This window comes from Chelonia mydas, chromosome 1, assembly GCF_015237465.2.
Source record: "Chelonia mydas isolate rCheMyd1 chromosome 1, rCheMyd1.pri.v2, whole genome shotgun sequence".
NCBI lineage: Eukaryota > Metazoa > Chordata > Testudines > Cheloniidae > Chelonia > Chelonia mydas.
The window spans coordinates 337,358,310-337,376,414 of NC_057849.1; the positions used below are offsets into that span (position 1 = coordinate 337,358,310).

The 18,105-nt window shown below is 45.4% G+C and overlaps 1 protein-coding gene across 5 annotated transcripts in view; it reads left to right on the forward strand.

The window, feature by feature from the left end:
• The window catches only part of PRKCQ (protein kinase C theta), an 85,072-nt gene that overhangs the window by 61,904 nt on the left and 5,063 nt on the right, over positions 1 to 18,105 (forward strand). For all 5 annotated transcript variants that reach the window (XM_037889349.2, XM_037889350.2, XM_037889351.2 and 2 more), the window contains 4 exons: positions 4,420 to 4,482; positions 8,352 to 8,490; positions 14,359 to 14,547; positions 17,645 to 17,773. In XM_037889349.2, coding sequence (XP_037745277.1) covers positions 4,420 to 4,482; positions 8,352 to 8,490; positions 14,359 to 14,547; positions 17,645 to 17,773 — 520 coding nt within the window. The remainder of the gene's footprint in view (positions 1 to 4,419; positions 4,483 to 8,351; positions 8,491 to 14,358; positions 14,548 to 17,644; positions 17,774 to 18,105) is intronic.

The following is an 18,105-nucleotide window of genomic DNA, read 5'->3' on the forward strand; positions in this document are numbered from 1 at the left end:
AGAATTAAAAATGTATGTAGCCACAATTGAAATGGAGGAATTGAAATAAATAAAAGTTTTTTCTAAATCCTTATGCCAACAAAAGATATTGTAAAAGTCAATATTGAAACACCTTAGAAATTAATTTCTATTTAAATAACAGAGCCTAATTTAAATACAAGTTTGATTTGTTGGGGTTTGGGGTTTTTTTTTAAACTTAATGTTGAGGACTGTGCCTCCAGCCTAGGACATTCAAGGTCTGATGAGACGATGCAGTAGAATCCAGTGGAAATATGGTTCTAGGGTTACACTCACCTCTGGGCAGAGGGGTCCTATTTTGAGGGCTGAAGTGAAACTTAAGTGGCGTATTGGTCCTACACTGGGCCTGTGTATTGGGGTGAAGTTTCACCCCGATGCAGAAGTGTGCTGTGAACAAGGGTCTCTAAAGAACCTTGGTAAAAAGGATTCTACAAAAGACACAAGTAGCCAGATATGCAGCTAGTGTAAACGGATGTGGGGTAAAATTTCCCAAAGCACCTAAGTGGCTTAGGAGCCTAAGTCCCATTTTCAAAAGTGACTTAGGCACGTAGGGGGCAGATTTTCAAAGATGCCTAAAGATGCACAGTAGGCGCCTAAGAGTATTTTCAAAAGTGCTTAAGCAGGTAAGGTGCCAATTCTCATTGATTTTCCAAATGATTTATATGGCAATTAGAACCAAACCTACTTAGGCCCTTTAGAATATCCCACTTGGAACCTATTGTCATCTGTAGGTGCCTAATAATCTGGCCCTTAGAAGCCTAAACCTCATCAAAAGTCAATGGAACTTGGGCTCTTATGTGCCTAAGTCATGTATGAAAAAGGGAGTTGGCAGTGTTTTCCCCAGAAATTGAAATTGCGGGGGTGGGGGGGTGTTCAAATTTACAGGGTGGGGGTCAGGGCCGACGGGTGAGACCGTGAGGGTGAAGTTGGGCTGTATGGCACCATAGTAAAAACTGAAAAATGTTTCATGACCATTTTATTAGATTTTAAAATCATCACACAAATTAAAGTTGGCTACTCAAGCCTTCTATGAAGCACTACATCTACATCCTTCTTGGTTTCTTGTTATAATTTTGCACAACTCTGTTAATGAACTTCTTGAATGCAATGCATTCACCTTTGGTGGCTTCTCGTGTGTACTTCCATTCCTTCAATTGATATGCTCATTAGTTCATTCACATGATCAGGCAGAAGGCGACGTCTTTCAAAACACAAAATTCTATTCAATGATGAAAAAGAACGCTCGACTGTAGCTGATTTGACTGGGAGTAGCAAGAGATGAATTCCTACTTCTTTCAGCCCAGGAAACAGAGCATAAAGATCGGGTCGAGCCACTAGTGATGATAAAAAAGAAGTTGAAGTCAAATCTTCATTCATTCGTCGTATAATATTCCACTCTCTGTTCAAATTCTCTATTTTGTCCTGAGCACATGGCAGCCCCATTGCTGGTAGTGCCTCACTCCACTCAACTGTCAGTGTTTTATGGGACAGGGATCTGTAAAAGCTACGTAGAGGTTGAGTAGAATCTAGAAGTCGCTGTTGTAGATTTTTAAGAATCAAGTCTGTGTACTTTTTCAGTTGTCTTAACAAACACTTCTTGTCCTCTTCACTTAAGGATTCAATATAAATGCCTTCATTAGTCAACTTCTGGACTGAAGTCTTTGCTTCTTCCAGTACTTTTTCAATGGATAGCTCTCTGACTGATCCAAATGTAGCTTCTATTGCTGGACAAAGATCTACCACTGTTGTAGCAGATGCCTGGATGCCATTGTTTAATGACCCAAGTGGTTTCAACAGTAGACTTACAAGAGAGAGAACAGCAGTAGTCTTCTCTGAACCTAGTAGCAAAAGTAATCCACCAGCCTCACTACTTAGATCCGTCCCATCTTGGTAGATACTTTCCAAAGCCACTAATAATGGTTGGAGTAATTTTAAGACAACAGCCAAGGATCGCTCATGAGAAAGCCAGAGGGTTTTCCCAGGTTGGACTAATTTGAACTTCAGTCCCAGTGTATCTTCTATATTTTCCAAGATATTCAGTCTTTTTGGACTCTTGCTGAAAAAAGACTATAAAGAAGACATTCAATTTATAGCTTTTTAAATGTCTTTTGAAGAGTCTGCAGCTCATACTAGCGCTAGTTGGAGTAGATGGCGCCTCTGCAGTGTGTATAGGAGAGACTAGGGTTACACTTTTCTCTGAGAAAAGCTCGTTCTCCACCATTTCTTCCAGAGACGTTTGCAGCTCCATCAAATGCACAAGCAGCCATCTGTTTGGGGTCCAATTGACAAACATTTAACTCTTCTAAGATGTGGGTTGTCACAGATGCAGCCAATCTGTTTTCTATAACTTGAACATCTAGAAATGCATGTACTGGCCTACCACTGACATCAAGATAACGTACACAATGACTTAATAAAAAGAACAGGAGTACTTGTGGCACCTTAGAGACTAACAAATTTATTAGAGCATAAAGCTTTCATGGGCTACAGCCCATTTCATCGGATGCATAGAATGGAACATATAGTAAGAAGATATATATATACATACAGAGAAGGTGGAAGTTGCCATACAAACTGTAAGAGGCTAATTAATTAAGATGAGCTATTATCAGCAGGAGAAAAAAACTTTTGTAGTGATAATAATGTATATCTTCTTACTATATGTTTCATTCTATGCATCCGATGAAGTGGGCTGTAGCCCACGGAAGCTTATGCTCAAATACATTTGTTAGTCTCTAAGGTGCCACAAGTACTCCTGTTCTTTTTGCGGATACAGACGAACACAGCTGCTACTCTGAAAAATGACTTAATACCTGATGACCATTTGCATTGGTGCATTCATCAGCCATGTATGCAAATTTTTTGAATGTGGTGAGAGAGTTCTTCACTTTTTCAACTGTTGAGTCTTTCACTGTTGCATCACATGCGTCTAGCCAGTCAGTTTTGTTTCTTGCAGAAAGACAGTGAACATTTGCTGGTCTTGTTCAGAACCAGTGTTCAACTTCAGGATGAACAAGTGACAATGCACTTAACATTGGCCTCCCGTTTATAGTGTGTGGTATCTCTTGCCGAAATAGAAAGTACGATGCCACAGACATGTTTGTTCGCATGAACTGTGTTGTGTAACAGCCTCATTAACACTCACTGGTGTTGTCCTTGGTCAGTGGAGACTCAGAGTTCAGAGGAGCTTTCACGTGAGTTCACCTCCCAGGTGTGGGGGCAAGAAGGCACCTTGCTCGTTCCTCCAGCTGCTCACTGTTCGCTCTGGCCACTGTTGTTCGCTGTGCCACCGTTCACTCCATCGCTCTGTTGCCAATGGCCCTGTGCTGTCACCTTCTGCTGCCACTTGCCACTGCGACCTCTGCGAGTTGGTCTCTTGAGGTTCCACCCAGCTCTCAGGGATTTTAGCTGAGCTCTCAGTGGGGGAACCTCACTGCGAGTGCAGACTGGACCGTCTCTTCCACAGAAACACTGTCCCACAGCAGGTCTAAGCACTTAGACTTGATTATCAGTGATTTCAGCTGTAGTGGTCACTTAACACAACAAAAGACTCTCTGTGGAGCCTAATCAGCTCTGTCTTTAAACAGTGGAGAGGGGCAGGTCAAACAGTACTTGTGACTCAGGCAGACCATCAAGCAAAACACCTGTCCCCACCCTCTCTCCTGATGCCCTCAGTCAGCAGAGGCTAAGTACAGTTCTACTGCCCTTTACTCCTACAACAAGAACAACAACATTTCTTTCCCCCCCACCCCATTCAAGTGATTTGTAACCCAGCCCCAGCCAAAATCTATCACTTGGGCAACGCAGCTCAGTTTGCTGGATACCTAGGTAGATTAGGTGTGAATGTAAATCCAATCTGGTCCTGAAGCCTTTCCCCCCAGCTCCCTGCTCATCACTAGCTGTCAGGGAGAGCTCATTTAGACTTTGCATACAAATCATAATTTGAAATTATTAAGTTGGCCAATATCACCAAAATGAGCGCACTGACATTGTCATAAACAGCTGTAGAAGGAAGCTAGTCTATTTCATACTTTTCAAATCTATTATAGTTTTTCAGATACACGTATTTTATGATATACTGTATATGCTTTTAAAGTGTATTCATGTTTCAATTTCATTCAAATTCCCAAACAATCAATAAATTGGCAACACTGCATGTAACTAGTTCACAAAACTGGGGGGGTGTTGGGGAAATTCGGGGGGGTAAACACCCCCATGGGGAGGTGTACGGAAATCCCACTTGGGGTCCTAAAATCACTAGGCTGCTTTTGAAGATGTTGCTTGTACTCCTTTGACTGCAGTGGAGTGATGCCAATTTACACCAGCTGCAGATCTGGCCCCAAATGGAGAATTATTGTGGGGAGACATCAGTTCTGATGCATGTTTGTTTGTTTTTTCCAGGTTCTATGCTGCTGAAATAATTTGTGGTCTGCAATTTCTTCATTCTAAGGGAATAATATACAGGTAGTTTTACACATTGGAATCTAATATACGGCACAGTTAGGCTTTTTCTTCAACATATTGATTTTACCTGCTAGTTTGTACGTTGTTCTTCTTACTAATATTGAATTTACAACCCGCTTTGTTTTTCATCCCATTCGCCTGTTTTATTTTGGGGGAGAGAGCTTGGAAAAGAGTCAGTCTTATGCATCCTTTTGGGGATCCCATCCTACTCCCATTGAAGTCAATGCCCATTGTGTATTCCAAAGCCAGTTTCATAGATTCATAGATATTAAGGTCAGAGGGACCATTACGATCATCTAGTCTGACCTCCTGCACAATGCAGGCCACCGAATCTCACCCATCCACTACTACAATAAACCTCTCACCTATGTCTGAGCTATTGAAGTCCTCAAATCATGGTTTAAAGACTTCAAGGTGCAGAGAATCCTCCAGCAAGTGACCCATGCCCCATGCTGCAGAGAAAGGCGAAAAACCCCCAGGGCCTCTTCCAATCTGCCCTGGAGGACAATTCCTTCCCGACCCCAAATATGGCGATCAGCTGAACCCTGAGCATGTGGGCAAGATTCACCAGCCAGATACCCAGGAAAGAATTCTCTGTAGTAACTCAGATCCCACCCCAGTTTGAGATGTTATTGACATTTACATAGTGCCTTGAGCTGAAAGATCCCAAAGACATGATTGCAAAACGTGGTCCCAATCCCTCCAGTACATGTCCATTCAGAACTCCCACTCACTTCGTTAGGAGTTTTGAGTGCACTAGGAATGCATGCTTAGAGCTTATAAATGGAAGGGTCACTTTGCCCTGCCACTGCAATGTAGCCGCTTCGAGACTGGAAGACAGTGGCTTATATTAAAAGGGGGAGGGGGCAGGGGGGAATTACAGTACTACTGAAGTGTTCCAATAGAACTGCAAAGGGATTTTAAATACACAAAATGTTCTTACTCAATAGGGTCCAGCAGACAGCAGCGTGCCATTAAAAATTGGCTCGCGTGCCATGTTTGGCACCCATGCCATAGGTTGCCGACCCCTGGTGTAACAAAAATAAAGTCAGTGAAGTTGGAAATGATGACAACATGAATATCTGCCACTTGGAATTGCTGCCTCTCTATTTCTTGTTGATCAATGTCTCACCTTTCAACCTGGCAGTAATCTAGCAGCAGGAGACTATTATCCTGTGACAATGTTTCCTTCTCTTGATATTATGGTCCCTATTTTTAAACATAGGTGCTTTGTCTGGGATTTTCAACGGGCACGTCAACTGAATGGGATTTGAATGCCTAACTCCCTTGTCTTTCCTTCGATAAATCCCAGCCTTTAAAAGGAGTCCAAGGCAGCTCGCGTTTGACTACTCAGAGAGAGCGCGCTACATTTTCAAAAGCGACTAAGGCCATGTCTACACTAACTCTTATGTCGGCAAAATTTATGTCACTCAGGAGTGTAAAAAAACCACACCTCTGAGCGACATACATTTTGCCAGCATACGTGGCCGCGTGCACAAGTGGTATGTCGGCAGGAGAGCTTCTCCCAACTAGTCTCTGAGGTGCCACAAGTACTCCTTTTCTTTTTGCAAATACAGACTAACACGGCTGTTACTCTGAAATCTCCCAACTAGATAGCTACCACCATTTGTTGGGGGTGGTTTAATTATGTGGACAGGAGAGCTCTCTCCCGTCAGCATCGAGCGGCTACATGAGAAATCTTATAGTGGCACAGCAGCATCGGTCTCTAGTGTAGACGTAGCCTAAGTAATTTTGGTTGCCTTTATTTTTGGGGTGCTCAATTTGAGACAACGTTCTGATTTTCAGAAGGCTCTGAGTAGCCACCCATTGGAAGTCAGGCCCCCTTTCAAGCCTCAGATGGGGTGCCCAAAATTACAAGTCACTTCTGTATGCAGCGTTGTTGTAGCTTAGAGCTTATAAAGTCCCACGATATTACAGAGACAAGGTGGGTGAGGTAAAATCTTTTATTGGACCAGCTTCTGTTGGGGAGAGAGACAACCTTTCATGCTTATCCAGAGCTCTTCTTCAGGTCTGGGAAATGTACTCAGAGTGCCACAGCTAAATATTCAGGATGGAATCGATTGTTTAGCATAAGTAGTTAACCCATATTTCAAGGGACCATTCAAGGTAAAGTGGCTACGTCACTTTTGGAACTGTAGCCCAGTTGGGCATTCACATGCTTAAGGGCCTGCTGGTGCATGTGAGTGCAGAAGAGTGTGCTGCTTAAAAAAACGCCTGGAAAATTGGTCCCTGTGACTTAATCGCTATTTTATCAGCAGTAACTTTAAGGGTGGCAATTCTGCAACAGAAAAGCTTCAAAAACAGACTCCAGCGAGAAACTGCTGAGCTTGAATAAATATGCAAACTAGATACCATTAACTTGGGTTTGAATAGAGACTGGGAGTGGCTAGGTCATTACACATATTTCCCCATGTTAAGTATCCTCACACCTTCTTGTCAACTGTCTAAATGGGCCATCTTGATTATCACTACAAAAGTTTTTTTCTCCTGCTGATAATAGCTCATCTTAATTAATTAGCCCTTACAGTTTGTATGGCAACTTCCACTTTCTCTGTATGTATAATGTATATATATATATATATATATATATATATATATATATATATATATATATCTTCTTACTATATGTTCCATTCAATGCATCCAATGAAGTGGGCTGTAGTCCACGAAAGCTTATGCTCTAATAAATTTGTTAGTCTCTAAGGTGCCAGAAGTACTCCTGTTCTTTTTGAAGTTTAGGTCAGCTCTGGAGACTAACCCAGAAGAAGCCATCACTCCATTTCTCCTGTCAGGGGTTGTTCCTGTGTGGGCACCTCTTTGTTCTGTGTTGATGTGCGTGATTCATTGGCTGGCTTGCTTTTTAATTTCCCCCGTACATGTTTTTCTCTCCAAGCTCCCGGCTTCCCAAAGCAGCCTGCAACCTCAGAGGAGAGCATGGCAGTAGAGTGTGAAGGACTTCTGTAAATACTTCAACCCCAGCTAGTGCAGCCCCGGGAGGGAAAAGATGATGGATGTTCTACTTAGGTTCTGGGGTGCTCCCAGCCATTGCAAAGCCAGCCCCGCTGCAGCTTCCCTGCGATTGTTTATTGGGCTAGCTAGATCAAAGCTAGCTCTGGTATATCTGAAGGTCCTGCACACATGCATCTCTAACTGCAGTGTAGACATACCCCATTGAGGTTAGCACCGGAATTCGATTTTGGGGACAGGACTTGTGGGAAAGTATATTTTGGCCTTTGTCTCAGTCTCCATGAATTCCTAATGTCCCTCCCTCCCCCCAGGAGCAGAGCTGCTTATAGTGCTAATTAGTGTGGGTGTGGCAGGGCTGCCAAATGAGAAAGAAGGTGTAAAAAACCCTCCTCCTTCTTGTACCCTGGCTCAGCAGCCAGGTAAAAACTACAGCCCGTGTGCTTCCCTGAGTGCAAGGTATGTATCTTCCTTGCGTGCCCTGGGGTTCAGTACAGCCCAAAGGGGGCAGGGTGAGGCTGTGTTCTTGCCCCTCCTACCCAGACAATTTTATTCTTGGAGCTGCGGAGCAGATAGGACAGCTCTATATTGCTCCCCATTAATCTTCACAACGCCCTTCCGGGGCCTGGTAGGTACAGTAACTATTAATAAGCCCATATGACAGGTGAGGAAATGGGAGTAGAGTAGACAGGGTGAACTCACTGAGTTGGCTGTAGAGATTGCTGGGGTCAGGATGGAGACCTTGACCTCCCCCTCGTGTTCTCAAATCACCAAATCTTGCCACTCTCCTATTGCAAGAACCTATGTTATGTAATATTATACATGCACTTATGCCGCTGGACAACGTTTCCATAGAAGATGTTTACTTTGCTCTTCTCTTGCAGAGATTTGAAGCTGGATAACGTTCTGTTAGACAAGGACGGGCATATCAAAATCGCTGACTTTGGGATGTGTAAGGAGAACATGTTTGAAGATGCAAAGACAAGCACTTTCTGTGGAACCCCTGATTACATTGCTCCCGAGGTAGGTGTGACCTGAACTTAGGTCAAATCTGTTCTCAGTCCTACCTGCAGGAAGCCCACCAATGTCAATGAGGTTGCGTGGTTGTTACTGAAAGCATAATTTAGCCCAGTAGTTGCATCATTTTCTTTGAGGAAACAGACAATGATTAATCACTTGCAGGGCTGGGTGAAAAGTATATAAGGTTCTTGCGAATGGTTCCCCTAGTTAGAAACTGGATTTCAGTTTGGTTTGTTGGTACCCTTTATTGCTCTCTGTGAACATAGGCGCTGACTCCATGGGTGCTCCGGGGCTGGAGTACCCACAGAAAAAAAATAGTGGATGATCAGCACCCAAAGCCACAGCTGTTCGTCACCGCCGCCAAACAGCTGATTGACGGCTTGGGAGCGGAGGGGCTTGAGGGAAGACAGAGACCAGGAGCAGCAGGTGGGTGGGGACTTCAGGAAATGGGTGGAGCTGGGGCAGGAAGAGGCGGAGCCAGGGCAGGGCTTCAGGAGCGGGGACGGAGTGGGGGCAGGGCCTTGGGGCAGAGCCGGGGTGGAGCATCCCCAGAGAAAACTAGAAGTCGTCGCCTATGTCTGTGAACATTCCTACAACTGAAATGTTTGTCAGGCAAGCGTTTGTGGAACGCAGACTTTGCACCATAGGTGGTTGAATCACAACATGAAATTTGATCTGTGATTAAATGAAATTCATTTCAGGCAGCAGCTGTTTATAAAGGCAGGTCATCCAATGAGGCGACAGAATACCATGTGATTAAAGTGACCCGCCATGAAACTCAGTTGAAAATCCTGAATAGTTGACTGGATACTCCCTAATTTCAATGGGATTTAAGCCATTGAACTAACACATGCTTTAGTGCTTCCTGAATCAGGGTCTTTGCTGAGTAGTTAAGTGTTAACATGACTGGGCCCTAAATACAATACACAATACAAGCATGTGTGAATCCCAACTGTTTCTTCAAATAAATATATAGGGACTCTCACTTATATCAGGGTCAATTACTGAAGTCAGTGGGCCCAGTTCTCCCTTATAGTCCCATCAAGGGGGCAGAAACAGCCCCTGGAAAGTACCCCAGTATAAGCAGCTACCTTATCCTATGTATGGTGCACGACATGGACAGTGAGGAGTTATTGGGGGGTGGTCACTGTGCTTTCACTGTTTTTCAGTTGCCTTTGGTTCCTAGATGGGAGTGGGGAAACCTTAACATTATTTACCCCGAGGCTGCTCTAAAGTGTATCAGGGGCTGGGATAAAAGGAGACACAAAGGTGGCTTAAAGTCCCCTCTGTTCCTGCACTCCTCCTTGTCCTCTTCTCCTTCACCAGGATGCATCAGTTAATGAGCTGTGTGTAGAGACCAGAATCCGGTCTTTGTGTGCCCTGACTGATGTAGCCTGGTGCAGGAGTGCCAGAAATGCTCTAGAAATGCTCCAGAGTTTGGCCACCGGTGCCCAAACTCTGGCCCTGCCCCCTGCTCCGCCTCTTCCCCTGAGGTTCCACCCTCTTTCCACCCCTTCCCCTGAGGCCATGCCGTTATTCCACCTCTTCTCCGGAGGCCCTGCCCCAACAATGCCTCTTCCTCCTGCCCTCACCCTGTTCCTGGCCTTGTGGTTGATTTGACTGGGTGCAGACTCCAGCTGAAAGCAGACACAGATCTTCCGTGGAGAGACTCTGACTAATCTGGCAACAAGCCAAATGTTTCTCAGGAAGGAAGAGAACTCAAGAGCCCTCAATGCATCATGCCTGGCATCACTCTGAAATCCATTTCTTTGCCTTTCAAGATCCCGTTCCCCGAGTTTAGTGTTTTCGTGATGGATATCGGTGCGTGCCAGATGGTTTTTAAAGGCTTTGTTTTCCCCCACGCTGTATTTCATCAATCTTTTACTGCGCTCCGGGGACCTGATTCTGATCTCAGTGGTAACCATGCAATTCAGGAGCCGCTCTGTTGAAATCATTGGAACGACGCCGGCTTGATGCCGGTGGACGTGAGATCGCAATCAAGTCCCCAGTGGCTTTTATTCAGCTTCAACATTCTTTTAAAGAAATCTTTTTCTGATCCTAAACCAGAGTCACGGTCTTCAAGAGATAATCCGTTATCTGCGATTTCACTTAATGCAAGCTGGAGAGGTTTTATCTCAGCACCATCATTTATTTTAGAACTTCAGCCAGTGCATAGAAAAACCTTTTACCTACAAACTGAAAGAACTGGTGGAGTTTATTAATCATCTTTCAAGCCATGTAACAGACTTTTTCCAGCATTTCAGCACAGCTGCCTATTCCAGTTATTATTATTTGTATTGCGGTAGGACTTGGAGTTTCTAACTGAGACTGGGGCCATATTGTGCTATGTGCTATACTTACATATTCCTAAGGAGCTTACAAGTTAGGTAGACAAGGCAGATGGAGGGTGGGAAGGGAAACAGACACAGAGGTAAAGTGATGTGCCCAAGGTCACACATCAGATCAGTAGCAGAGCCAGGAAAATAGCCCAGCTATCCTGACTCCCACACCAGTACCCTGTTCTCCGGACCACACCGCTTCAGCCATCAGCGGCTGTGCCTGCACTTAGAAGAATAATTGTCTTCTGTGGTATTAATCATCTCCACAGTTAGTCATTTATAGCTACAGCAACTCTAGCATACGGGGTCAGATTGTAATCAGCCCCTGTGCTGAAGAGCATAGGGGAGGAGCCGCAATGAACTTCCCCTCCATTTCTTGAGCCCCTTAATATGGGCAAGTTACAGTGGGCAGTAGCTGTCTGAAAAAGGGTGGAAAGGGGAGAGGTAAGGGCTGGGCCAGGGGCCCTAGAGGGAACCCTCTGAAAGGTGATGTCGTTTCCTCAGAGCCCCCAGGAAGAATTCTGGCTGACTCTCCCAGAGGTCCTTACAGGGGGCAGCTCCTGGACGGCCACTGCAGACTGAATGTAGCCCATGCTATAGAGGTACAATTGCATTTGAGGCTTCACACAGCAATCTGACTCTGGTAAAATGCTCATTGACTTATCATGTCTCTATCCTAGGTCTGGCATTGGAATTCTGTCATGTTGCCCTATCTCATTGGCCTCAGTGGAAGATTTACCTTCATAAAGTCTACAGGATAGAGCCCTTACAATTCAAAGAATGAATGCCAGCAAGCCCACGCCTGTGTCTTTGCCACCTCCCAAATTGCTCACGCTGAAGTGCTTTCTAACTTGGCCTTGCTCACTCACAACTGGGCATGGGGTTATATTCTTCTTGCTCTGGCTTATCTCGAGAAAAGGGTCATTTCTGGGCTCACATACAATCACCCAGATTCTGGCTACAGGGGAGTTACTCCAGATGTAAATGGGAGCAGAACTGGACCAATCATATCACAGTAGGTTTGCCGGGCCAAATTCTGCTCTCATTACATCGTTGTAAACTCATTGCCTTCAATATGGCCATGTGATTGCCAGTAACATGAAACTTAGTTTATGCACTATTAATAGCTGAGTGAAATTCCCTCTGTGCTGTCCCATTCCTTTCCGGGGTAACTTAGAGTGATTCCACCACACCAGAGGACAGCTTGTAAAATTACAGCTGGGGCTAGTGAACACATTAAAGATCCCATGTAGCTGCTTACAGCAAACCTTACAAGACATGGCACTAGACTATTACACGATTATTTTTGCACCTCCTGCTGTGGAAATTGAACCCTGTTTGAATAGGGATTTGGGAACCAAGAAGTTTCTGAGTCATTGTTGCAAACAAGCTGTCAGAGGCATTGTCTTCTGTGAATCAAAAATCTATCCAATACAGCGATAAACCGTGGAGTGAAATGAAACCCTTGTTCATTAAGGTGCAGCTGACAGAGGCTTTGTGTATTGGTGTGGGGCTGAAGTAGGTATAGTGCATGGATAGGCAACTTTCTGGCCAGTTGCACATTAACGTAATTAGAAAAAGCATTGTCAGTGGTAAAAGATAAAATAACAAAACCTAACAAAACTCTGTAAAAACGACTGGATGACTGTGGACACTTGAGCTCATTATTTTATTTTTAAACTTTATTCTGGCGGTTTTGATTTTGATTTCTCAAAATGTCAGATGCTATTACACCATGTTGAAGACCAGAGGTTTAAACTTTTCACCTAGTGAACCACATCCTAACAACCAGGTCAGACAAGTTTCTCTGACCTATTCTACCACCTTTGCAGTGATATTTCCTAGCATGGGGGAATCCCCAACCAGCATAGAGCCAGCAGAGTTGCTTCCTATTACTCCTCTCCTGCAGACCCTAGTGCTGGGGGTGGGGATGTGTGTTAGGATGGGCAAGAGGACTGGCAGAGCACAAAGTCAGCTGGCATATGGTCCCTAGGGAATAACACACTGGTGCATTTTAGAGCAGCCCCTGGGCTGCTCTAAACTGGTCCAATGCCAGGGCAAAGACTCAGGCTATTGGAGCAGAATAACAGGTTCCCTACTAGCTCTGTCCCCCACCAACACACACATACATTTTGCTTCCCCCACTATTAACTGTATGTAACAGAGAAGTAGGTCCATAATCTATTGGTTACCTCTCCCACACAAACAATGTGTGATTAGCAGACTGCCACCCCTCCTAATAAAGATCCTATTCACAATTGTGCAACATCCCTGTGGGAATTACACCAATTACATTACATGCAGCTAGGCTGGCTCCTTCCTTCTTATCTTCAGCTGCTTCCCCAGGCCTCAGGGCTTTTCTTTATAACGAAGAGCATGGATGCCTGTAGAAGAAGCTAGTAACGAGGTGGGGCTAACATTATATGACCTGCTCTCTGTGGGCTACCAGCAAGTGATTCACAGACCACAGTCTGAGAAACACTGGTATAGACTACTAATCAGTTCCAAATTCAGTTCTTTAAAATGCAGCTCTGATGAGTCAAATAAGCCCCACGACGCACCTCACAAACTGGTTTTTTCTTTAAACGATGGAACTCACAAGTCTGAGTTAATTTTTCTTTTTCTGATGAATTTTGCAAAAGAATGTGGGGCTGGCACTACTTCCCAAGTTGCAGCTCAACAGTTTAGCTCCATGTTTGTAAGCAGAAAACCAGCAGCGTTTAGAATGTAACTTTGGCACACCTTTACCTGCTAGCCGTGTGACTATTTTTGCTGCAGCAGATTGCACTAGTCTTCTATTGTTTCAGGAAAGCGAACTGCGTAGTAAAATTATACTTACTGTATACAGCTTTTCAGGCATAGATTTCAAAGGTGGGTAAGTATTGTTATTATCCCTATTTTTTGTAGCTAAGGAAATTGAGGCACAGACAGATTAAGTGATTTGCCCACAGTCACACACTAGCTCGTTGGCAAACCCAGGTCTTCTGACCCATAGGCTGGTTCCCTATCCACTTGATGACGACGACGATGATGCCAGTTAATTGCTTTCTCCAAGTCCTTGGCCCAAATCCGCAGCTGCATCCCTGCTCCGGGTGCAGCTTGTGGAAGAGGGATGGTGCAAAGGGGTCTTTACGTCACCTTTCTGTCCCTGATTCCGTTAGGGGCCATGGACCAGTTAAAGAAGCCTCAGGGAAGCCCCTGACTTATACCCAGCTGTGTATGGCCCAAAGGGAGGGTTCAGGAAGCCTGGGGTTGCTGTGATTTAGAGCTGCTCTGACCACACACACCCCACACTGGCAACTGTGAGGAAGGGTGCACCGGTAAGTCTATGCCATCTGCAGGTTACTGAGGAAAATCATCCAATGGCTGTTTAAAATAGCATCATGCCTGTTTTGCTCTGCCTAAGCAGCACAAAGCAGCTGTAGAGGGGTCCAAGTCTGCCACTAATGGACAGCATCTAGAGGATAGACTATTAATGTCAAGTGTTTTGTGTCTGCCTTTCTCACTCCCTGCCAATCTCCCTCTGACATAGATTTTGCTGGGACAGAAATACAACACTGCGGTTGACTGGTGGTCCTTTGGTGTCCTTCTGTATGAGATGCTGATTGGCCAGTCTCCTTTCCATGGCCAAGATGAAGAGGAGCTTTTCCAGTCCATCCGCATGGATAATCCATTCTACCCTCGCTGGCTCAATAAGGATGCAAAAGACATCCTAGTGAAGGTAAGAAGACACAGCACTTCCACTATTACAGGTCAGATCCTTTTTGCCAAATGCTAACATCTCTCCTTGATGTTTGCATCTTCTCACTGGTGTGCAGAGAAATGGCCTTAGTACTATGGTGAGAAATAATCACATAGAATCATAGAATATTAGGGTTGGAAGAGACCTCAGAGGTCATCTAGTCCAACCCTCTGCTCAAAGCAGGACCAACACCAACTAAATCATCCCAGCCAGGGCTTTGTCAACCCAGGCCTTAAAAACCTCTAAGGATGGAGATTCCACCACCTCCCTAGGAAACCCATTCCAGTGCTTCACCACCCACCTAGTGAAACAGTGTTTCCTAATATCCAACCTAACCCTCTCCCACTGCAACTTGAGACCATTGCTTCTTGTTCTGTCATCTGCCACCACTGAGAACAGCCGAGCTCCATCCTCTTTGGAACCCCCCTTCAGGTAGTTGAAGGCTACCCCTGTCACTCTTCTCTTCTGCAGACTAAATAACCCCAGTTCCCTCAGCCTCTCCTCGTAAGTCATGTGCCCCAGCCCCCTAATCATTTCCATTGCCCTCCGCTGTACTCTCTCCAATTTGTCCACATCCCTTCTGTAGTGGGGGGACCAAAGCTGGATGCACGATTATAGACAGTGCTTTGTCTGAGGATCTCAGAGCACAATGGACCTGATCCCAGGCCCCCTGAATCTTAACGCCTACATTCATCTCCACGTTGTCTCCATCCCCCGCCTTGTTCTCTCATATCTCACATTAGTCTTTCTGGTTTGGACTCGGGGGAAGGACCATGTTATTTATATGTCAGTAAAGTCACATGGTAATGCACCATGCGCCATCAATAATAATAATGGAGAAAGAGGATTCTCTGTTCTATATATATACAGCACCTAGGACAGCAGGACTCAGGCTTCTAGGAACCACCATAATAAGAATAATAAATAAAGTACAAACATGCTGGCTCAAACAATGCACAGCATGTGAGACAGAGATTATGGAGGCCTGACTAGGTGTCTCTTGGTGCCATCTTTCTGCACAAGCAGACTGAGCCTTTGTTAGCTTTATTTAATGTAGTATAAGAAATAAAAATCATCCTTATTGCCAAACACTAAACTCCCTTTCTGAGAAAGAGACAATTATCCTGGTTATTGGCCACTTCCCATTAGCACTGAATTTGTATAGTTAAACATGTGGTAGTCTTTAGATTCATTAGCATAAGCATTTAATTTAGCGGAGGGGACTCTGTATAGCTGAATTATAGCTGCGCAATCAATCTCCTTTGGTCTATTTCAGCACTGTGGCCAGGTTATGATTTGCTGGTGCACAACCCAAGACTCCATTCTGTAGCTGGGATTTCCTTCCATCCGATTCTTCAGTGGCTACCTTTGGCCCTAGACCTTACTGTTGTTTATTAGTTGTTGAGCAGCAACTGTGTGTTTGCTTGCTAACGAGCATGCACACAAAAGACATGGTCCCACCCCAGATAAAAGGCCAGTTTTTCAAAAGACCTCAGCACCGACAACTGGTGGGGGGCCAGATTGCCCAGATAGTTTCTTGTGTTGAGAACAATGGGAGCTGATGGGCACTGAGCACTTTGGACAATGTGGCCCCTAGCACTGGGCAGGAAATGGTTTTCCTGTCACGCAAATGTTTCTGAGATTTAAAAAAAATTGTCCTGTTCGGGGATGAGAACAGAGCCCTTTGAACGATTTTCATGGAAACACACACAGAGAGACCCATGCCACTGGAGCCAGTAGCCTGGTGGTTAGCCACGATGGGGAGACCCAGGTTCAAGCTCCTGGTCTGAGTCAGGGAGAGATGGGTCTTGAACTTAGGTTACCCACATCTCAACAGATTCTATAGTCACTGGTCTTTTTGGATGTTGGGAGGGAATAGTCTTTTTTTCTCTCTCTCTCTCTCTCTAACCAGAAATTCCATCCTGGACTAAGCTACCTTTCCCCATGAAAGTTTCATCAAACCTGATATGTCCTTGACTCTCTAATACCTTGGGTCCAACATGCCTACCACAACACTGCCCACCTACAGAAAGTCTCATTTTTGTCAAATTGGCATTTTCGAGTGAAAATGCATTTTGTCAAAACATTCCTGACCCACTCTACATGCCATTTCGTTTAGGGGCCTGCAGAAGAGCTCAGCTCTTTTGAAAATCTGTGTCATAGACAACCCGTCTTCTTCCAGGGATAGAAAAGTCTTCTGTCTTTTCAGTTGATCTTGATAAACAAGGGAACCTGTGGCCATGGCAGGGACAGTGGAAGCTTCCTAACAGTGGGGGGCCACGGGCGCCCAAACCGTGGCCCCGCCCCCCACACTGCCCCTTCCCCTGAGGCCCCACCCCTACACTGCCCCTTCCCCTGAGGCCCCACTCCTTTCCCCTGTTGCTTGTCCTTACGGCTGGTAAAAAGTGGGAGGGCATAGCCCCGGTTTTCCGGTGCCCCTGGGCTGAGGTGTCGTGGTAAAAGTGCCGACAGAAGGTAAGACAACACACAGACCGCAAGGAGCGATTTTTAAGTAGCTTTGCCACCTCTTAGCAGCCTTTCTGATTCGGAGATCCCATAAAATGCAGGACCAGATGACTGGAATGCTTGGTAAAAATGAAGGTGGGCAACACCTGCCATATGAATATTCCAGCCATCAAGGCCTAATTTTCCCAATACTCATGCCTCAGCTTTATCTACAAAATATTCATCCTCACAACCCGTAATTGTACACACACGTCATTGTACAGGCATTTGCACAGGCAAACAGGTGCAGTAATCGTGCATCTAAGCACCTATTTTGTACACACAATTCACCATTTGCTTGTGCACCTGCACGTTTTGAGGGCACAGCTTAATGGCTGACATTGAAAAATTGGCCTCAAGTATCAAAGTGAAATAATGAGGACCAGGACAAGATGATTCAGCTTCCCGCTTTGCATGGGGGCTAGGAATCAGCACCACTTTGCCTGCAAGATTCACGTTTTCACTGAGTAAAGAGGTACCATGGGTGACACCTACCATGGCTACGTGGGTGCTAGTGAAGACGGTGCTATCCACAGAAGAGTAAGGTGCTCCGCTCTCTGCTAACTTCCAGCTTTTCGTGCGAGAACCGGAGAGGAGGCTCGGAGCTAAGGGGAACATCCGCCAGCATGCCTTTTTCCAGGAGATAAACTGGGAGGTTCTAGAAGAGCGGGCGATGGAACCACCATTCAAACCCAGAGTGGTAAGGACTATTCTTAGGTTCCTCAGATCAAAACGCTTTTCTTACCACATTCTTTTGTTCCTGAACTGTGCGTTCTCCCCAGTGGCGAGGCCAGCATAGGCTATTTGGGTGGGCCCTGACTGCGGGTGGTTGGGCAATTATGGGAGGGCTGGGAGGGCAGGAGGGATGGGGGGCCTGCTTACCCTCACCTCATGCAGCTGGCCTTGCGGGGGGCGATGGATGGACCCACTGCCCAGGGGCTCCCCGGGGCCCCGGGTGCGCACCAAACTCTGGGAGGAGACACTGCTTTCCAGCACGCACGGCTCCCGGCTCTCTTCCAGGTGCCACCGCCC